Here is a 26,463-nt window from a genome sequence, read left to right as displayed (position 1 = left end):
GTATCACTAGTGATAAACTAACATGCATCGGAGGATTCACTGCTCAGAAAAAGTGCTAACTGACACCCCTTGAAATAAATCATAGCCTGCTTGTATTGTGGTGATGTTTTGCATCCGTCTCGAACAGATTTAATTCATTAATCTTTAGTCATCTGATAAAACAAAATACATGATGTGACACATACCTCTGTGAATATCAGTAAATAACTGATGACTGCCTTCTGTTGTGGCAGAGCAATAAGTCTTAGAAGATGCAGGGAGACGATATTAGGAATGCAAGACGTCTCTCTGTGGTCAAATGATACCTCAAACCTTGTAGACAGCGAAGAAAAAAAAAATTACAGAGCCTCTGGAGTTACAAGAACGGTAGGTGATGCCAAATGACCTTCATGAGCACCAAGTTGTGCCCTACAGGCTCAGATAACTAAGATACATGATTGTATGTCATTGCAACATATTTTATTTAAATCCACCTCTCAATATTATTCCACTTGTTCTTTTTCGTGTTTGCTGTTGAATATCTCAACAAACTTAATAAGTACGCTTTCTCAACAACAAAAGTGTGGTCTAAATGTAATACCTGGGTGTCAATAAAATGAAAAGTTGTAACTATTTCTACAAACCTTCATGTTAAGTGGCATGAAAAGTGATTTGAGGTGCTGTCAGGATCAGATTTTTGAAGATCACTAAGTGTTCAAATCTTCTGGAAAATGGCACTAGTATATGAGCTGTAAAAATTAAAGTGGATACAGATCGGTGCATGAATCAGTATTGTGCACACTCTTTCCAGCACGTTCTTTGAACTCTCCGCTCGTCGGTGAATGGCTGTTCAGTGAAGGTGCCCCCATTGTACATTTCAATCTTTGTCCTCACTGTACATTGAAAGCTTTTATTCACATACAGTGCAATGAGCGTTTCAGTTAGAGTTGGGGGAATATGTGTGGTCAGCCCATTCTTCCCTCATCCAGCTAAAAAGACACGATAACGTCCAGCAACGGGCTCCACTTGAAAATACAGTTATGCAGATTGCTTCCTCTGGTATTTTTCCTGCACTGGATAAGGAAGACTCAGATTCTCCAAAGGTAAGCCTGTCCAGGGCTGTAGGAAAACAAAGAACGTCAAAGAAGCTGTAGATGTTTTCGAACTTTTGAACTTTTTTGTAAGAAGACAGTTTAACAACAAATCACTGGGTCGTCCTCGAGGACTTAGTTAATATGTTAACCTTTTAACTTTTTACTCGTGAATTTTAAACGTGTCCTTGCTGAATGTAACTAAACTTTTGGTGAAGCTGTTGATAATTTGTGAACACTGAAAACTGGTTGTTATTGATGCTCCTAAGAGACAGAATATAAAAATTCTCTTGATTAAAGAATTCTTGGTCAGATATTTTTTACAATTTAAAAAAATCAATTTTAGAGAATTACACTTAAGATCCCACCAGACTGTGACACATTAACACAAGGCTGTGACACACTAAGAAAATTATTTTATGAACTTTACTGCATGTTTCCAGGGAATTGCTGTCAATATTTAAATAAAGATAAAAGTTAGGGTCATACATGTGTAAACACAGCTGTTTTCAATCACCTGTTTCCTTAGTAAAGCTGCTGAGTCATTATTTTTTTCACTCCTCAGGAATGTAGGGTCTTATGAGCAAACAGTTCAGTTCAACTCTACCTAGTTACTGTGTACGTTTTTTTTCTTTCTTTTAACTGTCATGTGTCCACAGAAATGGGGGACTGGTCCATTCTTGGCCGCTTCCTAACAGAGGTCCAGAACCATTCCACCGTCATCGGCAAGATCTGGCTGACAATGCTGCTCATCTTCCGCATCCTGCTCGTGGCCCTGGTGGGGGACGCCGTCTACAGCGACGAGCAGTCCAAGTTCACCTGTAACACCCTCCAGCCTGGATGCAACAACGTCTGCTATGACACGTTTGCTCCCGTCTCGCACTTGCGCTTTTGGGTCTTTCAGATCGTCCTCGTCTCCACACCTTCTATTTTCTACATCGTCTATGTCCTGCAAAAAATCACCAAGAATGAAAAGCTGGAGGTCAAGAACGCCGAAGGGTCCTCACCTTTGAGGGACAGACATGTGGGAGTAGATGAAGAGACGGCACTGGAAGCTGGCAGTCCTGATCGCACTACCTGTACCAACGAGGACTGGATCTCACAGGAAGGTGAATATGAGGAGAGTCAGATGGAAGAGCAAGTGGCAGAAGTAGGAAAGGACCCAACCCAACTCTCCAGTCAAGTCCTCCTTATCTACATCATACATGTGCTGCTGCGCTCCATCATGGAGGTGATCTTCCTCATCGGGCAGTACTACCTGTTTGGGTTTGAAGTCCCACACCTGTTTCGCTGTGACACCTACCCCTGTCCAAACAGAACTGACTGCTTCGTGTCCCGAGCAACAGAGAAAACCATCTTCCTCAACTTCATGTTCAGCGTCAGTCTCGGCTGCTTCATCTTGAACATCGTGGAGCTGCATTACCTCGGCTGGATTTACATTTTCAGAGTCCTGTTCTCTGCATGCTGTCCCTGCTGTGAGTCGGACAGAGACCCCGCGCATCAAGTGGAACTCTATTCTGACAACAACCCGCTGCTGCTGGAGCTCAAACACTCTTTACGTGGCAGGGTTGTCCTGCAGGCCACCTCCGCTGTGTCCAGGGACAAGAGCAGCTGTGTGTCAAACCCGGCGCCGGCCATCTCCTTCGAGACGGACTCAACACTTGAGTGCACTTCGAAGAGAAATTCAGATGAAAAAGAACGCACCAAAACTAGACTGCACAACTTGGGCAAAATAGGAAGAGGCAAAAAGTCATGGCTTTGAATTATTTCAGACCATTTCTTTTGTATAATATAATTTTTTTCCCTCACTTTTGACTGCAGTTGTGTATTTCAAATGGGATTTTTTTTAAAGTATGAATTTGTTTAAGTAAGCTATGGAGTTAGTAAATATGAAAAGATCTGTGATATTTCATACAAACTCTGGGAGAAACCAACAATACAGTGAATTTGCTTTTTGCCTCAGATGATTCCAGCTGTGCAAAAAAATACTAAACAATTTGTTAAAGCTTCTAGAATCATTGAGCATATATTAACTGTAGAGTGAAGTATTGATGTAAAATGTGGCATTTAATGAAATAGTTTCTCTAAATGTAGTCAGACTGGTGTATTTGCTGTAATTCATTCATACCACCACTTATCTTGCACTTACACTAATATTCCTGTAGAAATAAGGACCATTAATGGTTCTTTGTGAAAAGGCAGACAATGTTTAAAGCATCAGTCAATCAAATCAGACATCAGTCATGAATGAGCCTCATCCTTTTAGGCAGTCGTGCTTAAAGATTCAGATCCTAATTTTGTTAAGAGGTGTCTATACTGGTACCATTCTCAGTGTTTTGCCCTTCTAAACTGTGCTGCAAGATATCAAATTAATGCAGACTCAGTGGAGTGTAACCAGTACAAGACATGTGCCATACTAGAACATTTAGATTTTCTCTGTTGTGGCCAAAAGATTCTCCCCAAAAACATCTACTTGCTGCCTTGCATAGTAATTAACTCTCATATTTTATCAAGTATTCAAGGGCTTATGTTTGAGAAGTTTTTCATCATCCATGCAAGATTCATCTAAAAAACTTGGAAGGCACAAAATGGGGCTATCACACAAACCATCACATTCAGTGCTTTATCAAATGTAAAACCAGCAGGTCAAACAATATCCTAACAAACATTTAATGTTTAAATTAAGTGGTTGAGGAAAACCAAGGAAAACTGGACAGCATGGTAGTATTTGGGTTCTAGTAAATAAAAAGACCAGGAGGGGTCACTGCTGTCCAGCGTTTCCTGGTGCTGCCTTCAGGTACTGTTGGAATTAGTAACATTTACAACTAAACATTGACGACCCAGATAGTTTGCAGTTGTAGAAAGCACGTGTCCACATGTGAGCTTTAAAGATGTATTGCCTTTTACTTTTCGGGACTAAAGAGATAGTTTACATCAGTCTAACTAAGACTTATTTGTCATATTATTATAAATTTTTATCCAAACTTTTTTTTGAAGTAGTTCATCAAATCACGATTTATTATATTTCTTGCAGTATTTATATCTATTAAAAACTTCTTGCTTAAAAAAATACAAAGATGAGATTAGTTGCGTTATTTTAGGCCGCGTATATCCGGTAGTAGTGTAAAGTCGGACGTTACCGGCAGGTATTTGAAGGCATCACAAGTGCATTTCTCGCACCTAGTGACAATTCCAAGGAAGAAAATGCCGAAAACTTCTAGTAAGACAACAACGCTGTCAGCTGTGAACAAAAGCAGGTAGGTCCTTATCATGCCTTCTATCGGCATTTACTCTTTGTCATTTTCCACCAGTGACATTTTTTACATTGTCTGCTGAAAGTGTTCCCAAAGGCCACCGGTGCTAGAGAATGAGGGCAAAGCAGCTTAAAGGGAGAGCATTATGGCCAAGCTGAGGACTTGTCAAAGCGACAGTCTGGCTGTACGATGTGTACAGTAAGTTCAGTTTAAAAGCTTGTTTTTTTTTCTGTGAATTGTGGCCCTGAGGATATTCACCTGATTGTGAAGCAGGTGACTGTGTTTGTTTCAGGCTCCAGCATAGCCTCTCTGCTGTCAGGAGATGTGATCAAGTGTGGATTAAGTGCAGATTGACTGTTTATGGGTTCACGACAACAATGCACGGTGGCTGCTTTGTGCATTCAGGAGTTAATGTCATGCACAAATGTTCTCCGTCACTTTATGGTGATGCTAAATGTTTGAGAGCAGGAAAGATAAGGTCAAAGCTCTTCCAAACAGTGTCTGTATGTTGTATTGGTGCACACATGTGTCACTGTGTAGCACTGAGAGAATAAACTCCAAACCTAGACTATATATTTAAAGGCCACTGAGACTGTATTGGATCAGTGGGTGATCTCAATTCCTTTTGCAGCTCACACAGCCGCCACAGTCTTCTTCTGACCTGAATTGTTGTTAATTGAGTGATGATGCTCCCTTGATAGAAAAAGTAAGATTAAAATGATGAGAAAACTGCAAGTTTCATGACATGTCTTCATGCAATACGCTATTTTTGCAGTTGTTTTGTGTTTTCTAACCTAAAGATATAGAAAGAATGTTAAATGTGAATTTCTACTTGAAAGTATGAACTTGATTTGACTGTGAACACAAGAGAGTTACCCAAATTAAGTATTATATGCTCAATATTTGAAATTATAAATAAAAACTGTACCGGAAAATACATTAATCTTGATATCTGAAGTTAAAAAAGCTGCATATTTATCTGTCTAATTTGTTAATATACTTGACACACCATTACAGACAGACAATACTGACCAATAATCAACTTGCCAGTTTCTCAGCCAGGCTCTGTTTGTAAAGCCAAGGTGTTGCACTGTGTCATGCTTTCATCGGTTTTTCCTAATTTTCTCCTCTTCTCCACAGATGACATTTCAAGGTATCCATAGCTGCTGTAGATGCTCTCATGTGCATTCAAGAAACTCTCTAATAGTTTATATGAAGCTGACAGTTTCTCATTGTAAACAAATCTAATTGGTAAATAACAGCAGAGAAGCTCCAGAATGTTTCACCTAATTAAGAAAGACAAGGAGAAGGAGAAGGACCCCAGCAAGAAGGAGAAGAAAGACAAGAAGGAGAAGAAGGAACGTATGTCCCAGGCAGAGTTAAGGAGCCTGGAAGAGATGAGCATACGTAGAGGCTTCTTCCACCTCAATCGAGGGAGCTCTAAGAGAGACTCTAGGAGCAAGCTGGAGATCTCCAGTCCTATCCCGATTAAGGTGGCCAGCAACACGGAGCTCTGCCTCACGGACCTGGAGGCTGAGCTCCTTCACAACACCGTGGAGCAGGGTGTGGGCCAAATAAGTGCAAGTACCTCTGGAGAAGACATGAAGGGGAATGAACTGGACCATCATCGCAGCTCTGTGAAGGAGAGAGCAGCTAAGTTTGGGGAACTGGCCAAGTTGAATTCCATAGTAGGCCAGAGGAAAGTAAGTTTTTCCCAGAACAGCAAAGAGGACAATACTTTGGAGGCTTCCAATCTTTCTGGGCAGAGCTGGACTTCTTCACAGGCCCACCCCAACCCCAAAGGCAGCATCCTGGTTGACATTCCTGAGGTGGTGGAGAAGACCTATCCCGGCGCAGACCTGCAGCTGCCTGCGATCGTCGCCCCACCGATACCAGACCCAAGAGAACTGGAGCTGCAGCGGCGCAACACTGGAGATTTTGGCTTCTCTTTGCGGAGGACCACCATGCTAGACAGGCAGTCAGACGGAGGAGTGTGCCGGCGCGTGGTGCATTTCGCCGAACCGGGGGCTGGGAGCAAGGACCGGGCTGTGGGCCTGGTGCCAGGAGACAAGCTGGTGGAAATCAATGGGATCAACGTGGAGAACAAAAGCAGGGATGAGATCGTGGAGATGATCCGTCAGTCTGGGGAGTCGGTTCGGTTGAAAGTGCAGCCGATTTTGGAGCTGAGCGAGTTGAACCGCTGCTGGCTGAGGAGCACTCAGGGCCTGCACAAAGAAGCCTTTGATGTAAGTAGTGCTGATAAATCATGACCAGTCTGTTGTGTGGATAGATTCAAACTTGCAAAAACAAATCCATGATTACTGTTGTTCTTCATGCCATCATATCCATTGGTGTTGTTGAACCTACATCTCAAAATTCAGATTTTTAATTGGAAACTCTTGGAAATCATTCCCTTTATTTACACTGCACCTAGAAGAGTATATGTTTCTACATCTGTGTTTCAAATACTCAGCTCACACCATTCAAAAATGTACTCCAAAAACTACATTTTGATATTTCTTTCTCCCATGTATTGAGTTTTGCGCCCACATATAGTAGCTTCAAGATGCCCAGATTATGGGTGGAACTGCAGTGACACTGGTAATGTGATTTTGCGCTTGCATGTATGGGGGAGTGTCTGTGTGTGTGTGTGTGTTTTGAAAGAGAGAATGTGTCCTGGTGTACATATAATACCCCCTCCCACCCCCCCAAGTCCTTTGACAACGAACAATGGGACGCTGAAGGAAACAACGGCCCAAACGCCACCACAGCTCACGGCCATATGGTCTTGTAAGACTTGGCTGGCCGCCCATTCACCTCCTTTCACCCACATAATCATGTGCAACAAGTAGAGGAGCATCAAGTTAAACTCTTTATTGGCCGGCACAACAAACACCTGAATGCCAGCCTTTTGTTGGTCACTTTTGTGGGAGTAGAGTTTAGACAGTGGGTAAGACGAACTGTGGTCGGTCGGGGCAGTGTGCTGCTAATTGAGGTACATCAGTGGTGTTGCTGTTGAGTGCTGCTGGGATATTCGTGTGCTGCAAGGATAGAGTTACATGCAAATAGAATGCTCTGTTGTAGGTTTTGTTTTAAAGTGGGGGAAAAAAAAGCAGGATAGTGTACAATATCACAGATGCATGGGAATTGAGAAAATATCATGATGTGGCCTCATTTTAGGTAAACTATAGCGTGTCCCATCATTCTAAAATAATGTGCATATTGCTGAGAAATAGTAAATTTAATTCTTTTTGACAGAACCATATCGGTCCAGCTGTCAGGTGCAGATTTATTCAGAATTCAACTGTTCAAGAGTTATGAAATGACAATAGAATAATTGAACTACTACTACTGATGCATATGTCGCCATTCTTTCAGAATACATTAGAGCTAGCAATTATTTTTCATTGCAGATTAATTAGTTATTATTTTTAATGTATTGCAAACAAAAAGTGTTCAGTTAAGTATGAAAGAAACCAAAAAATATCCAAATTTAAGAAGCTGGAATCTGAAAATTGTGACTTTTTTTTTTCTTTAAAGAAATAAATAAATCATTCAGCTCATTTGTTCGATCTTAAAAATAGCTGGTGGTAAATGATGTACATTATGTTTATGGAGTACATTGTGTTGAACGTGGGAATCGGTGCGTACACAAACTCCCAACAACCCTTTACAGTAAACAGCACAACTTGTTTCGACTTGTGGCCTCCGTGGGGTCACAGTGACGAGGATGACGTTAGACTTCTTTCCCCTCCTTCATGCACCTTGAAGTTGTGCCAGAAATCCCTACTCTGCTTCTAATGAATGTTGTACACAGCCAGAGACACAATTCATCCGCTTCCCTAGAGGAGACGCGTGTCTCCCTGTCCTACTTTGTCCCACATTCAACCAATCTTGATGATCATTATGAGACGGGCCGTTCGAAAACGCAGAAAATGTGCATGTGAGGCTGACCTAGAACCAACAGCACTATTTATAGGTGGTTATTATAAGATCTGGATTCTAGATCTAGAGCTCTGCAATACAGTCACATACCACATGTGATGCATGTACGTACAGTATTTTGCATGCTGGCTGCATGTATTTAGAGGAATATCTTTTGGGGGGAAACAGACTTATTTGACACTTTATTGTGAAGAGTTACACAATAAGATTACTCTCATGCCTGTCTGTGTAAAATATGGTTAGCTTAGCTTAGCATAAAACATGGACACATAGGTAAGCAGCTCGCCTGGTTTTAAAGCTAAAAAGTAAATCCATCTATCAGCACCACTAACTCTCACTAATTTCCACATTATGCTGATATGTAACTAAGCTTTAAGGAAGAATAGTTGTGCTTTTACAGGGATCTATTTGTTGGCAAGGAGCGGTGACTTTGTGGAGGTTTGTCATCGCGGTGATGTTGCCAAGCAACCAGCGGTATCAGCTAAACACCTGCTCTCCGTCAGCCTGCTGCCTGTTGTTTTCCTTTTTGTCTTTTATTACTGTATGGTTTCTGATTACAGTGCTGTCAGATGGTCTACTTTAGCAGGTGTAAAGGTGAGGCGCTGTCTCCTCACCGATCCAAATGTCTCAAGCGCTAAATGAATATCATGATGAGATGAGCACATTTGCTATTTAAAGCCTCAGTGGCACATCACTTGTCAAGAGGGAAATGGCTTTAAATGTGCTTCTCTGTTTATTCTGAACCAAAATGAAATGTTTTCGTGTGTGCACAGTTGGGCAGGTGAATCATATTGTCCACTGGGCAACAGCAGCTGTTTTAAAATGTTGTTCTTTATGTCTTATTTTCAAAGCTTTCCTGAGTCACTGTGTAGCCTTCATCACAGATCCTGAGTTTTAGATCACTTGTTCAGACCACCAGTTGCATTTAGACATTGAGTAAGTCTCACTTCTAGTATTTAAAGAAAGACGTGAATATCTTTAATGAATGTAATAATGCACAGTTGAAAACATTTGATGTTTGAATTTTTCATTATCAGAGATTCATATCTGATCTTCTAAACCTTTTGCTGGTATTTTTGTCTTGGTTTGAAAAAAAAAAAGAATTAAATGAAAAAGCTCAAAACAGTCAAAAGCAGTCTGAGTGGGAATAGTACAAGCATTGATGAAGTCTGAGTGTCTACACCACGTGTGTGATGAGTGCTCATTCCATACAGACAGCTGTACAAGTTACGTAACACAATCCTGCTGCACCGTCTGCTGCAGGTGTGTACTGCACAACTCTGTCTGCTTATTGTTGTCTTTCAGACACTCTGAACAGAGGCCTAGAGCTGTGTTTCCGGTGTTCTTTCTAGTCAAAGTAGATTGATCAGAGGCTTTGTGAAATCAAACAAAAAACAAAAAAGGAGCAGAGCACTTCTAATAAAATTGGTACTGATGTTGCTTGAGCTGGAAAGTTCCTTCATGAAAATCACATAGAACTTCAAATCAACACCACTCTGTTGTTGTTGCTCACTTGATTCTACTTGACTGACTTGTTAAACATCGTTGTTGTTTAGAGTTGGTACAGTGAAAAAAAATAACCCATTTTCTGACCTGTCCATCAGAAACTTTTGATTTTTTTTAGAAGTCTTACCTCCAGATTTAAAGATTGTATGTGTTCATATGTTCTCTCCTAATTGCTGGAAGACACATATGCAGTTAATGCTATGACTGGGTATTTCCATTTTGAATCTGCCGTTGACTGACTCTAATTTCCCATACTTTCCTCTGACATCCCTCCATCATTTATCTCATTTATCTCTCATCCCTTTTTATTTCCTCTCTTTCTGCAGTCCAGACACAGTTTCTGCTATTCAGAAATTAGCAAATGGTGTAATCTCCTCTCCAAGCTGCCCATTTAAATTACATCATCCCCATTTCCAGTGGGGAGATTCTACAGCAGCAGAGAGTATTAGCACAGGCGTGGATTAGAAAGAGGCGGGGCTTCCTCGGATAAAGCTGTTTGGTTCATGATAGAGGCAACACTTAAGATGTCATTTTGCCTGTCCTCCATTCTTTACACTTTATTGCTTTTTCTTTTGTCTCGGCTCAAACAATGACACATGGGCTGGACGTTCCTGACTGCAGTTAAGGCAGATTCCTGGCATTCTTGGGTGTGCCATGTCGGATGTGATGTCTATCAGTCAATGGGCACTTGTCAGGCACACCTTCATCTTGCCAGCCAGAGCTGCCGTCATTGAGAATCCTCATCTGTCTTGTTATACTTCCATCAGTCTCACCAGTGGCAGGTTCATTAAGATTGTGAATGTGTGGTAATGAAGTTGTGTTTAAATCGGTTATCCTTTTCGCTGTGTGCTGTTTGTTTAACCGGGAAGTTATCTTTAGCTGTTATATGAGACGATTTTCTTTTTATTTTCTGCTTCCTTCTAAAGTGAGATCACACCTGAGTTTAATTCTGCTTCTCCTACATGTTCCCGTGGCCTAGTTTCAGAAAGAAGTTCAGATTTTCAGGCCTATTTACTATTAAAATCTGGGTCACATCCCGGAATTCTGACAGGACGTCAGAAAGTGATGTCCCATGATTCTTGTCAGCTCGCAAAGGATTGGATAGTGGTCGAGTGTCTCATGTGATTTCTGACTTCTTTTCTTGGGATGTACAGTATAGAAATATAAATCTAGAAACATCGGCTTCTTTCACTGAATGTAATACATTTATTTTAAGACTAAGCAACTCCAATTTGTTTCAAGATTATTTCAACATAATGCGTATGTCATACTTAACGTATTTGTGTATAATCAAATCAAAAATATTAAAGATTAACCTGCCTTTCCAGCAGATTTGATCGTATGATGGTATCGAAGGATCTAAGTGGGTCAGAATCAGCAGTGTCTATGGAGTCCTTAATCTTTGGTCTGCACTAACTGTGTGTAGACAAACAGTCGTCACATTGCTGTGTCCCAGTAACAGACTCTGGGGATTAGCAGTCTGTGCTAGATAGACCAGCCAGGCAGCATGTTTGACTGGATCCTTGCTGAGCGCTAATATGTGAACTTCTGAGCTCAACACAAGGAAGAAATGCTGTATATCTCTGTATAATTCTTTTGCAGGAAGGCTCTATTTATGCTCATTAACTAACACATCATTTAACAGTTAAAAGTCACATGATGCTTTGGAAATTAAAAAAAAAAAACACACAATCAATAATCAATTTGCACATGAAAAGTAGTTATTTGATCAAATCGAACTGTTTATGGGTTTATAAAGAGGAAGAAAAGGCGCCAAGAGTGGATCAGCTCATCCTTCAGAGTGAAGCCTGTTGCTGCGTTTCGGTGTCTTCCTTGTGCGTCTGCTCTTCATGACGCCGAATACCTACCTCCAGGCAACTTACCCTCAAGTGTTTATTTACCCGACTGGTTTTACAACAGTGCAGTTTCGACAGACCTTTCATTTTAAAATGTCAAGACACGTTTTCTTTTGAAAGGAAGAGCAACTATGATTTTAAAGGGTCTGTGTAACCAGTCGGTGTCTTATTTTGAAATCCTTACAACTCAGATGTACACTTTGCTGCATTACATTTGTGGCTTCTGCTGCCCCTGCTTGGTGTTACGCTCCTATTATTGGGTTTGCCATCGAACAATGCAACGTCTTGAATTTAGGTCAGTAGTGTGGCTAAGCAGAGCGCCTCTGTGTAGTAGTGCAGTGGAATCCATTGGTTGATGGCTCCCTCTTGTGGTGTGAAAGGCACGGTGAGGAACATGCGGCTCATAAATATCACCGACGTGGGGGCCGAGGAAACGCATTTACACTTGACTTCATAACTTCTTTATATGCATGTTTTTCTTTTGATATGTGCATTAGCTGCCTCTGAAGATAAGCTTTGTGTCGTCCCTCGGCGCATTAATGGCATTCAATTGCTTCAAATTGGAAAAAAATAATTACATTTCTGCAGGGGCATATAATAGTTAGTATTTCCCCCCATGAGGGAGATTCCTTTTCTGATTCCTTGTCACCAGGGAGAGCAGGGAGAAGTGGCAATTGATGTGGTTATGCAAATTCTATTTATAGCCTCCCTGTATTTCAGCAGCTGTCCCTCTTCTATCTCCCTGCCCAGCTCCTCTCACATTACCCCCCCACCTCCTTCCCCTCCACTCCCCAGACCACAACTTCACCGTGCTGGGCCGACCGTGACCCCGCCCTCCACGTCGCCCACCCCCCTCTCTCTCTGTCCGTCAGAGCTAGTGAGTGTGTGCTCCGAGCAGACCCAGGCCTTGCCCTGTCTTGGCCCTGACCGCACTGCTCCAGTGGTAGAAGATTGGAAGGTTAACCAGGCCCAGAGAGAAGGTAATGGGCTCGGGCCTCTGGTGGACTGTGTGTGTGGCGAGTAGTGAGATGTGCTCAGGGTGTACGCTCTGCTTAGCACTTCCATTAGGGTTCTGATGGTGCCTCAGAATGGCCTCCTTTGCTGCTGAAACTATTTATAGGAGTGGACGCTGATGAAAGCAGGGCCGGAGATGGTGAAACATGTTGCTGCGCAACTCGTTTTTGCTGCGTCTCCTCAATGAGTAAAAGACTGAATTTTAATTTAAATAGTGAGGGACAAGCTGTGATAGGTGTTTTATCAATTTTTGAAAGTTGCATGTTTCTGTGTCTATTAAACGGAGTGAAGTGTGAAGATTCTAGAACGTTTGATTCATTTCGTCTGCTGCTCATCAGTATTCCTGCTTCAATGTGCTTTGCTTTGGCAACACCTATTTCTGTAGTGTGAAAGTCATATTGATTGATGTTATGCCATCACTACAAAAGAAACTAATGTCCAATATTTAATGTGCTGTACTGTAAAGGATAGATGTCCACACATACTTATAGTCACTGATTACAGACTGAGTTCAGACTTTTAATGCTGTTTTCAAGTCTTGTTAGATATGTTTATGTTCTCCACTTGTCTGTTGCTGCGTGAAGAAAGCAAACCTTTCATTTTTATTATGTTGTCCATGTGTTCTATCCTCAGTGCTGCATGGTCCCACTGCCCTGTTGGTGTTTGACCTGTTGTGTGCAGAAAACAAGTTCACAGTGTCCCACTGTTCACCCCTAAATTCCCATTCTTCATCGCTCAGCACCGTACATCCTCCCGTCTTCGGCTGTGTCTCTGTTGTTTTCTCCTCTCTCATCATTCCATACACTTATTCACGTCGTCCAGCTTAATCCATGACTTCTGGCCTATCACCATGGCGTACAAATCACGCTTTTCTTTCTGGGAGAAAAAGGGAAGTCTTGCTTTGGTGTTTGTTTTATTGATTTTTTTGTCTTTCAGTTCATATTTGCATCCTTGTTGTTTGTTGAGTTGGTGAAATGTTGGTTATGAGAGAAAAGCTTTGGTCTGAATGTGTGGTTTGATTTGTGTTGTGTTGCTTCTTCTTGTGTAGGTTAAAGTTGAGGACAAGCCAGATGTAAGTGTTGTTTTTAAGCTGCATGCGTTTGGACGGTTATTCACATGATGCAAACCAGTTTTGTGTGCTAAACACGTTTAGCTACTAATCCTTACCGTGATGATTCGTTCGCCAGTGAATGTTGAAATAGGTGATGGCAGATAAGGGCTCGAGATTATGTTTTTTTTTTTTATTCTCAGGATGTTTTTAGAGAACGTGATTGCAGCTTGGTAAAGAACGTTTCTCTCAGTTAAATTTTCACAGTCAACACTAAATACTTGTTCTACTACATCCACTTTTACAATTAAACAATAAAAGTTTGGCAGTTTAAAAACAATAAAGAGCCAGTGACAGTGAGATTTGGATTGGAATTAGATTTCAGGCCACAGTCTTACCAGTGCCCTTCTTGTTTTATCTTTAGTCAGTGTTTCTTCCCTTAATGCATGCATGTATCCTCGAGGTCTAACAACTCGGCCGAGAACATTTCCTTCTAATTTTTAAAAAATATTTTACATTATGAATTGTTCACACCCATATTTGCTTGCTAGCAGTGCTCTTCTTCACTGTCTGTACTGGCAGCTCTCTGTTTGTTGGCATATACTGCCACCAACTGTCTTTTATTGTGTGAAACCAACAGCAGGATGTGCATGTGCAAGATAGAAACAAAACATTGCTTGATAGAGAAACTACCGATCAAAGACTCCACAGGATGCTTTTTAATTTTGAAAGAAACTCTATCTGACACATCATTAGAGTCTGTACAATTTTTGGGTACGTTTCCTTTTGTTCTCCAGCTCTACTAATAGACTCATTCCAATTAGCAAAATAGAAAACTTGTTGGTAAAACTTACATTTTGCCCAAAAGATTAAGCATTAAACTTGAATTTAAGTGCTGTTTTTAATTGTATACACCAGCTTGAGTGATGGTTTTGGGATACACAAATAAAAATCCATGTTAGATCAGTGGTCTGTACAGAGCTGTGGAATAATCTACACTATTTTCTACCCTGCTGTGTTTGTATCCAGTCTGATGTAGATAGTAGTCAGCCTCAGGCAGGCACTAAACCTGGGCTAGACGCTGGAAGTGGTCCACAATCAGCTGCATCATCAGCAGAAGAGTCCAACAGTAACATTGCCATGGGAGGTCCAGACACTCCAGGGGACGAGCAGAGCGGTAAAAAGGTGGTGAGGGTTGTGAGAAGAGTTGTTAGACGTGTGGTTCCTGCTGGGACAGAAGAACAGAACCCACCACCGACCGCTGCTTCTGCATCTGCTGCAGACTCTGTGCTCAGAAAACCCAGAGCCGCTGGGGAGGACAAGGATGATATATCCATGGGATTGGCCAGTCTAATGGGCAGAAGTAGAACCAAGGAACACCGACCTCGCACCCGCACCCAGGACCGCAAAGACGAAGATGTGAAGGTGGAGGAAGAGGAGGAAAAACCAGAGGAAGCCTCGTCTGGTCCCAGTACTGCTGCTCCAAGCACTGTACCACCCAAGACTAACCCCTTCACCCCTCCAGCAGGGTTCATCCCTCCACCCAAACCTGACCCTTTGGCCCCACCGGCTGGGTTCATCCCGTCATCCAAACCCAACCCTTTGGCCCCGCCTGCTGGTTTCATCCCTGCCCCCAAGCCCGACCCTCTGGCCCCGCCGTCTGGGTTCATCCCTCCACCCAAACCCGACCCTTTGGCCCCGCCGTCTGGGTTCATCCCTCCACCCAAACCTGACCCTTTGGCCCCGCCGTCTGGGTTCATCCCTCCACCCAAACCCGACCCTTTGGCCCCGCCGTCTGGGTTCATCCCTCCACCCAAACCCGACCCTTTGGCCCCGCCGTCTGGGTTCATCCCGTCATCCAAACCCAATCCTTTGGCCCCACCTGCTGGTTTCATCCCAGCCCCCAAGCAGAATCTGTTGACTCCTCCACCTGGTTTCATCCCTGCCAGAAAATCTAGCCCAGTGCCCCCAAAACAGAGTCCCCTGGCAAGACCTCCAGGTTTCATCCCTGTCACAAAGACAGATCCCTTGGCTCCTCCTGCAGGGTTCATCCCAAAGCCTCGTGTACTTGGTGTGAAGAAACCGGAGGTACTGAGTGAACAAAAAGTGCATGTTTGCTGCCTAACCTCTGGGTGGAGCATGCCTTGAGATAATACCACAGACATTACTGTTCATATACTCGTATATGCAACTTCCTTGAGCATCAAATCATCATATTTGCTTTTAGATATGGATCATTATTTTTTTATCATGGACATTATTAACACAACTAATTCCTCATGTATTCAAAAACATCTAGATGTCTGACAAAAACTTGATATAATGAAGCCACCCTGAATAAGTGAAGGGAAGCAGGGTGCATGTGTGAGCTCATGATCAGACTTCATCAGTGGGTATCAGGGTGTGCTCATAGTCTGCACTCTGCTGGTCTGGTCAGTTCAAGTTTTCTTTGAGCACTGAGCTGTGACTCATTACTTTCTCTGGCTGCCGGCAGAGACTTGAAGTTGTGCTACACATGCTGTCGACCACTGAGGCAGGGGCTTTAAGGATCTTTTGGGGGGCTTTTTAAAGGAATAGGAATCATGATAAGAATTCAGAGACCCGGAATCCCAGTTTGTAATGTGCCACCCCGCACAGCTTGGAGCTGGTACAAAAAATAATTAGTTTCAGCCTCTGTTAATCTTTTAAATTAACATTTAATAGCGTTTTGGTTCGCAGTTTGTTTATATACTTTCATAATCCCCATGAGTTTGTACTTCAGACAAGGTTATGTTTTTGTTTCTTTGACATTCTGTCTGTCAGTGGGCCATCTAAAAATTTCATCAGCAGATGTCCATAAAATCTGGAGAACAGTTGGGCATTTGGCTGCAGAGTAAAGGATTTGATTTTGGAGAAGTGTACCTGGTATTTTTCGCTGAAGGATATCATGTCTTTAACTGCTCTAGGGAGAGATTTAGTTTTCAAATATTAAGCGTAGGAACACTGGAAGCTGGTGCTAGCGAGTGTTTTGACTTCTGTGCTCTCACTGGAGCTATGCCCGTACAACAAAAAAAGCATTTTTGTGTTGCAGACCTCAGCTATTACCGTTAGCAACAACTAAATAATCCCCTATAAAGACAAGTTTTGTATGTGTCATAGTTTGTTTTTCCCTTTGTATGAAAGTTTGTTGAAATCTGACTTGTAGCACTTTACATTATAGAGAAAAATATTAAATTGAAACCAGCGATGTAATGGCCTTACTTCAGAGTAAAAATGAATATGAAGTAATGATTTCTGTGGTGATTAAAAAAGTTTTCAGCATCGCACCCTGAACTTTAAACATAACTTCAAACAGCAGCCTCCATTAGACAAAACTAGACATATTGATCTGAGTCTCACAGCAGTTACGACGCAAAGCCATGAAACTTTTGATGGTTTAATATCAGGTGCTTCTCTCAGATTAGCGCTCGAGATTTTCAGCAGAGACGCCTCTTAATTGTTTCATTACTTTCAAGAGATTTGCAACAGATTGCTGCTTAAACAGCCGTCGACAAACAAAAGCCTCGAACCATTATTCTTTTGCCGCGCCGCTTAATGATCCAATTGTCTTTTAATAGTCATTTTCCTTACTCGTTTCCTGATTGAATTAACTGGAAAATTAAATTAGGAGGGAAGGAAACATCCCTTGAAGTTGGTTGCGGTTTCTGGATGTGTAAAATTGAATCTAAAGTTAAAAGAAAAACACGAGTCGAGCTCAGACGTCATTGCCATCCTCATCGTCGTGTTAACTCCATCTCTGTTTGCATGTGTGTCCGTGTGAATATTTGCATACATTGTGTGTAAAGGTTAAGGAGACATCTGGCCCCCCTGTGGTCCCCAATGGTAAACCGTCCCTGCCCCATGCCCAGTCTGCACCGACTGAACAGGTGTGTGTTCATCCTGCAGCAAACTTACATGTAACACATTCAAAAATACACATTGTGTTCCCCATGGAATTCTTCAATGCAGTTTTTGAGTGGAAAAACCACAGGAATCACCTCTGATTTTTACCATCTGGCTGCCTATGTGGTACTGCTGGTCCTGCTATTCAATTGTAGGTCCCAGAGCTGGTTCCCTCTGAGGAAGACTACAAGCGCGTGAAGAGGATCTTCACTATCAATGGCAACGATGTAACTTTTCTCCCAGCTTGCTTGGTTTGCATCCGCCAGTGCTTTACCACAGCTTTTTCCTGTGACCGGCCTGAGTCGACTGCTTGCTTCCTCAGGTTCTGTCCAGAAATTGCAAAGGCCCACATTAGGCTGTCCCAAGGAGTCCCACTGCTAAGAGGGTTTCAGTTACAGAAGTCCACCTCCCCCTGTGTTGTTGGCCAACTGGTGTGAAATCTGAAACGTTGAGGCCAAACACTTATGTCTAGACGCACAAGTTATAACGATTCCTTTATGTCTAATTCAGGGGAACTTAGAGGCCTTCTTGGCAATAAGAGCCTGACTTGAGTGAGCATGCCATTTCATTTTCCATTCTGAACCCATAAACGTCGTCTGAATTGTATATGATATGACGGAAATGTTTAGAAAAGGAAGCAGCATGAATCATTTTACGTCTACACTTGACTCATACACCTCTGATTATAGTCAGCGTTGACTCAGTTATTCACTGTTCTCTGGCATTGTGTAATTATTTGAGCAGTTTTGGTTCTCTCAAGGTCTGCAGCATTGAAAGGCACTTCTTTTTATCCTTCCTCTGATCTCCTATTGTCTCTATTCATATCCTATGTCTCTACCTTTGCTTTTTTGCGGGTCACTGGATCCCGACTTGCCGCTGTCCTCTTTGCTGTTTGCATGGCTAGCGTGCCAGAGGCCACAAACCCACTCAGGTACAGCCTGCTCGACCGTGGACTCGCAGCACTCCCTCGGTCGTACAGTGCTCGAGTCTAAGCTTGTTCTTTTCTACTGACCCCGCTCTGCCCTACTTTGTCTGTGCCTGTCCGTTTGCCTTTATCCTCTCGCCGCTTTCTGGGTTTACGCGCGGTGCTGGAATGTACTAATGTGACATAAACCCCGTGATTGCTAAAGTTGGTTCAGGGGTTCTTGACCAGGTTGTAGAGGGTTCAACAAGATTAATTTTTTACCAGTGCTGCATTTAATTTACGATGGACTCAATGTGCCATGCAGCTGTATAATGGTATGGCTGCTTTTACTCTTCACACCTGCATGTAGGTGCTGAGGTTATATTATCATCATATGCAACAGTAAGCAGCCTGCTTGTACTAATCAAATGGATATCTGTGACTCCAGGGTCCTTGACTTTGCATGCAGTGGTACAGTATATTTTTGTGTGTTGGATCTTTGTGTTCATGCAGTGTTATACCTTCTCTGTTGCTGTGTACATTAGCATTGATTCTTTCTTTGTTTTACAGTTTTGGTGGTGTCTCGCATTTTTACCTTATTGTGTACAGCTGATAGTGTTAACTGTGACTGTTAGAGTCGCTTTGGTTTATTTGTCAAATCAGCCTTAACAGTTTTAAAAGAGTAAGTGTATTATTGCCTGTATTTTTTTAAACATAACTCATAGAAACAGCACCACACAATAGAAACAAAACAAGACCGCACCTTTTCTGTATGTTATACATCAAATTCAAACAACACAAAGTTACACAATGCTGTATGCGGGGGTTTGATTGCAAGAGATTGGACAGGATTCACATTTACGCTTTTATTGTTTGTACTGTAGTTTGTTGACAGACCGTGTCACTTTGATACAGAAGAGAAAAAGACAAGATTGTTTTACAGCGCTGCATTACACAAAAGAAGAAAACAAAAAAAAACACATCACAACAGACACCTGCAGAGACTGGATAAGACAATCCAAAAGATTCTTTCTGCGCTGCATTGTAAGGGAAGATATCTGTTGTGATGTGGATGAGAATCTGTGGCCCGACAGACAGGAGGTGTAGAAAGACTGAACACCATATAGCGCTTCGTGTACAGTTCTGCCTCAGAGGTATTTACTATATTTACATTTCTAATTTTGCATTTTTTCCCCTCTTTACGATGCAGCGCTGTACAACAGTCTTCTCCTTTCAGTTTTCTTTTCTGTATTTCACTTACATAATCACGTCAGGATGCGTATACTAATATGTCTAATAGAAATATATAGTATTGGTTGAACCATTCTATTTCCCAGATGTTTTTGGGATGAAGACTATTCAGAAGATAATCAAAAACATTTGCATCAGTGTGGCAAAGCGTTTGCAATTTGTCCAAAATAAGGAGAAACTGCCTTTAAGATGTGCACAAGTGAGTGGAGGATGTGGAGGTTGAACAAGTACTTTGGGAATTCCTGTTCTAATTTGAGAAATGTACCAAAGAGACTAAAAAAACAACTTTAATACGATGTAACATGAAGTTGTTGGACCGTCCCCCCCCCAGACCCACGCATTGCACTTCAGTGCACCTTTCAATCCCTACTCATTAATGCATTAATACTGCAGTTATTTTGTGGTGAATTACTTGAATGAGTCACTTATCCTTGCAGCGTTGCTTGCCCTTCTATTGCGTCGTTGGAGTGCGGTTGGTTTTGCTGCAGTGTTTTATATTCGATTTATTTTACTCCTAAAAATCTGTAACCTACTATTACATTTTTTCACTTTGCTATATTTTGCACCGTTTGAATCACGCATCCTGAATGTGATGTTAAGTTATTTTAATAAAATTAATGATTTGTGCTCCCTCCCTTGTCCAGTCCAAGGTTGCTGAGGACCCTGTGGCGTTCCTTCAGGCAGCACACTCAGTTGCAGCTAAGGTCTGGCTGGTTGAAATTTCAGTTGCATCCCCTCATGTTTCGGAGTGATGTCTGTTTTTCTTTTGTTTTTGTGCGTGTGTGTGTGATAAACTTGTCAATGAGTGAAAGGCTCAGTAGTTAGTGAGGGAGTCTCACCACTTACAAAGCCCAGGATTTCCCTTTCCTGTAGCTGTAACTGTCGAAGTCTCTGAGTGAGGTAACAGAAGTACCCTGCTCAGACTCATCAGTTAACTTTGTGTTGTCTTTACGTCTCAAGGAAAAAACAAGACAAAAATACGTAGTTTTAGTGCAGCTATTCAGTTGTATTACCGTGACTGCATGTCTCTTTGTCTGTTTCCATGCATGACTCTGTCAAAACACCCGACGTACGTAAGCTGGATCGTATTTTTTTCCGTGCAGTCCACGATAGTCGTGTATTTTTGTATATGTAGTAGACATTGTGTGGATGCTTGTCGTGATTGTCTGTGATGAAACACCCCTGTCTCACCTTCCATCTGTGAACATATTAAATGCACCGTCGGTGAGTTCAGCGAACGCTCTCTGAGCTCTGAAAAGTGCATTAAAAGGCGGGTCACGGGAACTCCAGTTCTTCTGTGGAGGGCTGCCGCTGTAATGGACATAAATGTGGGAGGTGAAATATGAAATCATAACAGTTCTCACAAAATCTTACATGCTTCCACAGTGAAGTAAAAGGCCCTCCACCTGGTGAATTCAGTTCCCCCTTCTCTCATGTGACTGTGTTTGTGAAAATCTCATTTGTGTGATCCTTCTGGAAGTCCATTATGCACTGGTGTGATTTAATGATCAATAATTTAGCATGCTGATTATTATTTTATTATCTTTAATGTTCAGTAATTGTTCATACAAATGTGTCTCCAACAGGGAAAGACTGAGGAGCAGATAACGGCAGAGAGAGCCTGGTATAACACGGAGAAAGTATGGCTCGTTCACAAGGATGGATTTTCCTTGGGTCAGTAAAACGTCTGCGTTTATGTATTTGTATGCGTTATGATAGACATGAGTGGGTGTTTAAAGCAAAGAAAATGCTTTTTAAATTTTAGTGTTAAAAGAGGGCACTGGAATAGACGCCTCCACTTTACCTCAGGGTGTATGTAATTAGACTTTCCATGTTTTCAACGCTGACTGTGTGCGAAGTTTTAATAAATCTCAGACATTATTAAAAGAGATACAACTGCCTCACATTATCTGGCATGTAAGATGAGCTGAAGCTTTTGCACTTAGGTCAAGATCATGTGTCACGATAAATTAACTCTGTACTTTGTGGTGATGCAGCAACTCTCCTGAAGACAGAGACAGGCAGCCTGCCAGAGGGGAAGGTGAAAATCCGCCTGGAGAGTGATGGATCTTTATTGGATGTGGATGAAGATGATGTGGAGAAGGTATTTAATCATCAAATCAACTCTGAACCTCATCAATTACAGAAGACACTGGGTGAGAGTGTGACCGCCTGTGACTTTGAACTCTAGGCAAACCCTCCGTTGTTTGACCGAGTGGAGGACCTGGCCTCGCTGCAGTATTTGAATGAGTCGAGCGTAATGCACTCTCTGCGGCAGCGCTACGGCAGTAACCTGGTGCACACCCACGCTGGGCCCAACATGGTGGTCATTAACCCCATTAGCGCTCCCTCGATGTATTCTGAGAAGGTAGGCTGCTGCCTGAACACATAGTGACACATCTCTTATGGAAAAGCATAAACTAGAGCGTAGCGAGAATAAAATGCATTCACAACGATGGTAAATTGGTACGTATAGCCTCCTCTGTGATTTTGTTTTCCTCCTCGCCACTATCTACTTCCCAGGTGATGCAAATGTTCAAAGGCTGCAGGAGGGAGGACGCCGCCCCTCACATTTACAGCATGGCACAGACCGCCTATAGGAACCTTCTGACCACTCGCCAGGATCAGTCCATTGTCTTGCTGGGCAAGAGTGGAAGTGGCAAAACCACCAACTGCCAACACATCATCCAGTATCTGGTTACCATCGCTGGAAGCACCAACAAAACCTTCTCTAGTAAGTTGGAAAGGATGCTCTCTAAATTTAATAAATTCCGATTTAATTTGTGCTTTTACTGATGTGTTTTCCTGCCAAGTAACGTTTTTTTTTTGTTATTGTTGTTGTTGCCTGCAGCAGAGAAATGGCAGGCAGTCTATTCGGTTTTGGAGGCTTTCGGAAATGCCTCCACCTGTATGAATGGGAACGCCAGTCGCTTCTCGCATATTGTTTCGTTGGACTTCGACCAGGCGGGCCTGGTGACCTCAGCCTCTATCCAGGTACAAATAACCACATTTATTTCAATCACTTGGAATCAGCTGCCGAGTCTCTTCCTCATGCATGCCTGCTTTTATCACACACTTGAGGCTTTGTTATTATGCTTACTTGAATTGCCTGTGATAATATTATTTTTCTATCATTTTAATATCCTGTCCTGCTGTTGCCTTGCAGACCATGCTCCTGGAGAAGATGAGGGTGACAAGAAGACCAGAGGGGGAGTCCACTTTTAATGTCTTTTACTACCTGATGGCTGGAGTAGATAGCTCTCTTAGGTCGGGATTATTACTCGCATGCCAATTAAAATTACAATACACCACGGTTCTGCACTGGATTTATTACACAGATATACCGCAATGATAGATTGCTCTTGGTGGAAAATGCTGCCAGTTTCACACTTTGATGTCCTCTGTGTTGTTTTCTATTTCTTCATCAGAACTGAGCTGCACCTCAATCACTTCGCCGAAAACAATGCATTTGGAATCACGCCACAAACTAAGGTAAATGCTACCTGTTTTTGTAGAGCCAGAGATAGAAAAAAAAAAATTACTTTCAGCAGCTATAAAGCTAAAGTACCGCTATATGAATCTGCCAGACGGAGGATAAACAGCGGGCCTCCCAGCAGTTTTCCAAGCTGCAAGCAGCCATGAAGGTTCTGGGGATCAGTGCTGATGAGCAGAGGGCCCTCTGGCTTGTCCTTGGGGCCATCTACCATCTTGGGGCTGCAGGAGCAACCAAGGGTAAGATTGCCGCACTCACTGAAACGTTTGCCACGCTACAGCTGCATCGCTTAATAACGCTGATAGTGTTTTTCATAATAGAACATGTACCAGCAACAAAGATTCAGATCGTCCCTGATTTGTACATTCCCACCCCAGCGCATGATGAAAAACAAGAGTAATGACAAAAATCACCCTTGTTAGCCAAATTTATTTTAACACACACACTTTATGTGTTCTGACAGATGTCGAGGCTGCACTGGTAATAGGTTCTGTGTGATGCAAGACAGATGTAATCCATAGAACTGAATTGTGCATCTGCACTTTGAACGATGTTGCACAGGTTGTGAGACTAAGCTGCTCTGATCTACAGCTCAGAATCAAAATTTAGGCCATTACAGAAAAGTTTAGAGCAGAGAGCCCTCAGATAAGAAAAACAACTGAGATCACTCAAGACGACTTGCCACGTAGTTCTCCTGCCTTTAGAGTCTGAGGCCGATAAAACGACACAATGATTTTTCTTCCTATTGGATATGAACCTCTGGTCAGATTTTGCTTTATTATGCATTTTTATAACAAACAATATCAAATAAACAGAGCGCTGTTTCTGCCAGAACAACTGAAGCCACCGGCAAACTACCTGAGTTTAATTGCTAAGAGACACTGTTGCGGCTCAGGAATGAAGAAAAAAAAAAAAAAACCTCAACGCACGTCTTGACAAACAATTATTTTGTCGTAACAGTACATCGCAGGGCTAAACGAAACAGCGGCCCTCGTAAAACACAAGGGCTAGTTTCTGTCAGAAGAGGTTTGTATGACGAAACCTAACGCAAGAGTTATATTCCTCTAAAGTTACAGAACTGCCCTTTGTCAGCACTTTACTTTCATTTTATAAATTGGATATCTGCTACTTGTTAAGGCTGAAACAGTCACAAAGATTTTTATTACTCATGAGCCGAGTATTACTCATGTTTTATCCCTCGGTGTGAAACGCCCTTCAGCTTCTCAAGGATCTCTGTTCTTTTTTTTTTTTTTTAGATCCTTTCAAAATAGAGATTTAAAAGTCTTTGTTTATTTACCTTTATTAATTGCTTGACACATTTTAGAATTGTCTTTGTTATTCATTTTACCTGTCCTTAGTGGGCATGTTTCCAAAGATGTGTAGCAAAGTCAAACTGAGGACACTTCGTATCAGAAAAAGCATTTTTGTCTGATTGCCACACAAATTAATTAACTAAACGCTTAATATCCAAATAATAAACAACATAAAACCCTCAAGGAACGTATAGAGGCAGTGACAGTAGTTCAGCATTTTGTGTTGTTTGTTCACTCCCTTCCTGTACTGTAATTGCCAGTCGCTTATGCAGAATAGCTTGCCAAAATTATTTCCAGTGATCCCCTCCAGCTGGCTACCAATCTTTTTTGATGGCAGCAAACCACTATCTAGGAAGAGTTAAAAAAAAAAAGAAATTTACAGCAGTGAGTGTTCTCTGTTATTGGGACTACAGACACCAAACAACTTTGTTCTGATCTGCAAATTACAGGGTGACTTTTGAATTCGGGCCTGGTGTCCTTCTGTTAAACGCAGCGTTTCTTATAAAGAAGCAATGCATGACGGGGCAGTCGTAGCAGACCGAGAGTCGACACTGATGGGAATTCGATTCTGTCTCCCCGTCTATGGGAATATAATATTTATTCATAAAATACTGCACATCATTAAAAAACACATTTGTTGCCAGAGCTCAGTTTGTGTATTGGCTATCACATCCAATATTAAAGGGTATATAAAAGCTGTTCATTGCCAGTGCAGCTTTGTTGTGCAACACAAGAGGGCAGCAATGATCTCTAATCCCCCCTGAACCAATTAAAGGGCCCACCTGAAATGAACTTGCCTTTCTCTGTTTACTGTGCTGTCAACACTTATAACGAGTGTAGACAGAAAAAGGCCACACTCTGAGTCTTGATACTTTTAAAGTGCAAATACTGTACATATGCAGTTTTTTTCATCTTTAAGAGTTACACACTCCTTACTGTTTGATTCAGTTATATTGGCAAACCCAGTTTGTTCTTTTTGATGTTTTAGCAGAATTTAAATAATTGCAGTGCCGAGTATCTATCAAAGGGAGTATTTAAAGGTCTTTGCTTGTCTTTACAACCATCCTGCTTATCATTATAAGAAGTATGCAAGGCTTCTGCAGCAGTGATGAAACAGATAGAGCCCACTACTCTCTGTGTGAAATTCCCCAATTTCTCTCTTAAGTCTTAGAAGATACCGCTTCATGGTGGATTAAAACTGAAGTTTGCGCCCATATCTGCATGTTTCCATCACTCAGCCTCCAGATTAAAGAGAAACTTGTGTTTCCCAACAGAGGTCCTTATGTAAATAAATTAATTGTGTCCCTTAATGATAAGTTTTGCTTTCATTCTCAAGGAGATAAAAGGGGCAATTATCACTTCAGCTTCATAGACATGTTTTCAGTATTAAACAATAGAGGGTTTTCTTTGTAGAAGCTAGTGGCTGTGTCTTTTTTTTTTTTTCTGCAGCAGTCGTTAAATGTATTCAAGCTAGCAAGCTTTTGAACATGCTTTTAGTGCATGTTCTCATCAGCTGCGCCAGTGTCAGCTTGACCAGAGACATAATCCTACCCTGTCAGTGACAGGATTGTCACAAAGCAACCATGTGCCCGCAATCGTTGGTAGAAGGGCTAATGGAGGTTTTCATGCACGTGTCTCAGCTGGCAGGAAACAATTTGCACGTCATGAGTGGGCCCAGAAGGCAGCGTACCTGCTGGGCTGCACCCTGGAGGAGCTCTCCTCCTCCATCTTCAAGCACCAGGCCAAGGGCACCCTGCCCAGAGCCAGCACCATCCGCCAGGCTTCTGACGAAAATGGCACAGCAGATGCAGGTACTCCACACACCACATTTACCAACACACATTTCCCTCCTCATTCCTCACAGCCTCCACCCTCCCCCCACCACCAC

At 42.1% G+C, this 26,463-nt stretch overlaps 2 protein-coding genes and 1 long non-coding RNA gene across 4 annotated transcripts in view; all 3 read left to right on the top strand.

Moving 5' to 3' along the window:
* Nucleotides 1-1,731: 1,731 nt before the first annotated feature.
* LOC103359319 (gap junction delta-2 protein-like) lies at nt 1,732-2,832 on the top strand. The gene has a single exon (XM_008284596.1). The coding sequence runs from the start codon at nt 1,732-1,734 to the stop codon at nt 2,830-2,832; it is 1,101 nt and encodes a 366-aa protein (XP_008282818.1).
* Nucleotides 2,833-5,601: 2,769 nt separating this feature from the next.
* Nucleotides 5,602-26,463, top strand: part of LOC103359318 (unconventional myosin-XVIIIa-like) — a 64,412-nt gene continuing 43,550 nt past the window's right edge. The window contains exons 1-13 of one of the 2 annotated variants that reach the window (XM_008284593.1): nt 5,602-6,561; nt 17,518-17,598; nt 18,519-18,545; nt 20,414-20,473; nt 21,356-21,443; nt 21,767-21,873; nt 21,961-22,137; nt 22,293-22,503; nt 22,621-22,763; nt 22,936-23,036; nt 23,198-23,261; nt 23,357-23,501; nt 26,216-26,386. In XM_008284593.1, coding sequence (XP_008282815.1) covers nt 5,602-6,561; nt 17,518-17,598; nt 18,519-18,545; nt 20,414-20,473; nt 21,356-21,443; nt 21,767-21,873; nt 21,961-22,137; nt 22,293-22,503; nt 22,621-22,763; nt 22,936-23,036; nt 23,198-23,261; nt 23,357-23,501; nt 26,216-26,386 — 2,335 coding nt within the window. Of the gene's footprint in view, nt 6,571-17,517; nt 17,599-18,518; nt 18,546-20,413; nt 20,474-21,355; nt 21,444-21,766; nt 21,874-21,960; nt 22,138-22,292; nt 22,504-22,620; nt 22,764-22,935; nt 23,037-23,197; nt 23,262-23,356; nt 23,502-26,215; nt 26,387-26,463 lie in introns of both variants that reach the window. The other variant, XM_008284595.1, reaches the window with a different exon arrangement.
* On the top strand, nt 12,509-14,789 carry LOC103359317 (uncharacterized). The gene is made up of 3 exons (XR_520303.1): nt 12,509-12,611; nt 13,694-13,717; nt 14,723-14,789. It is a non-coding gene; the product is annotated as an uncharacterized LOC103359317 (long non-coding RNA).

The sequence above is a fragment of the Stegastes partitus genome, unplaced genomic scaffold (genome assembly GCF_000690725.1).
Source record: "Stegastes partitus isolate 25-593 unplaced genomic scaffold, Stegastes_partitus-1.0.2 Scaffold366, whole genome shotgun sequence".
NCBI classification, from domain to species: domain Eukaryota; kingdom Metazoa; phylum Chordata; class Actinopteri; family Pomacentridae; genus Stegastes; species Stegastes partitus.
Note: the sequence above shows the minus strand (reverse complement) of the source record. Positions and strands in the feature narration are given on the sequence as shown.

Coding starts and splice junctions, on each gene's coding strand:
- LOC103359319 (XM_008284596.1), top strand. CDS start 1,732: ATGGGGGACTGGTCCATTCTTGGCCGCTTCCTAACAGAGGTCCAGAAC.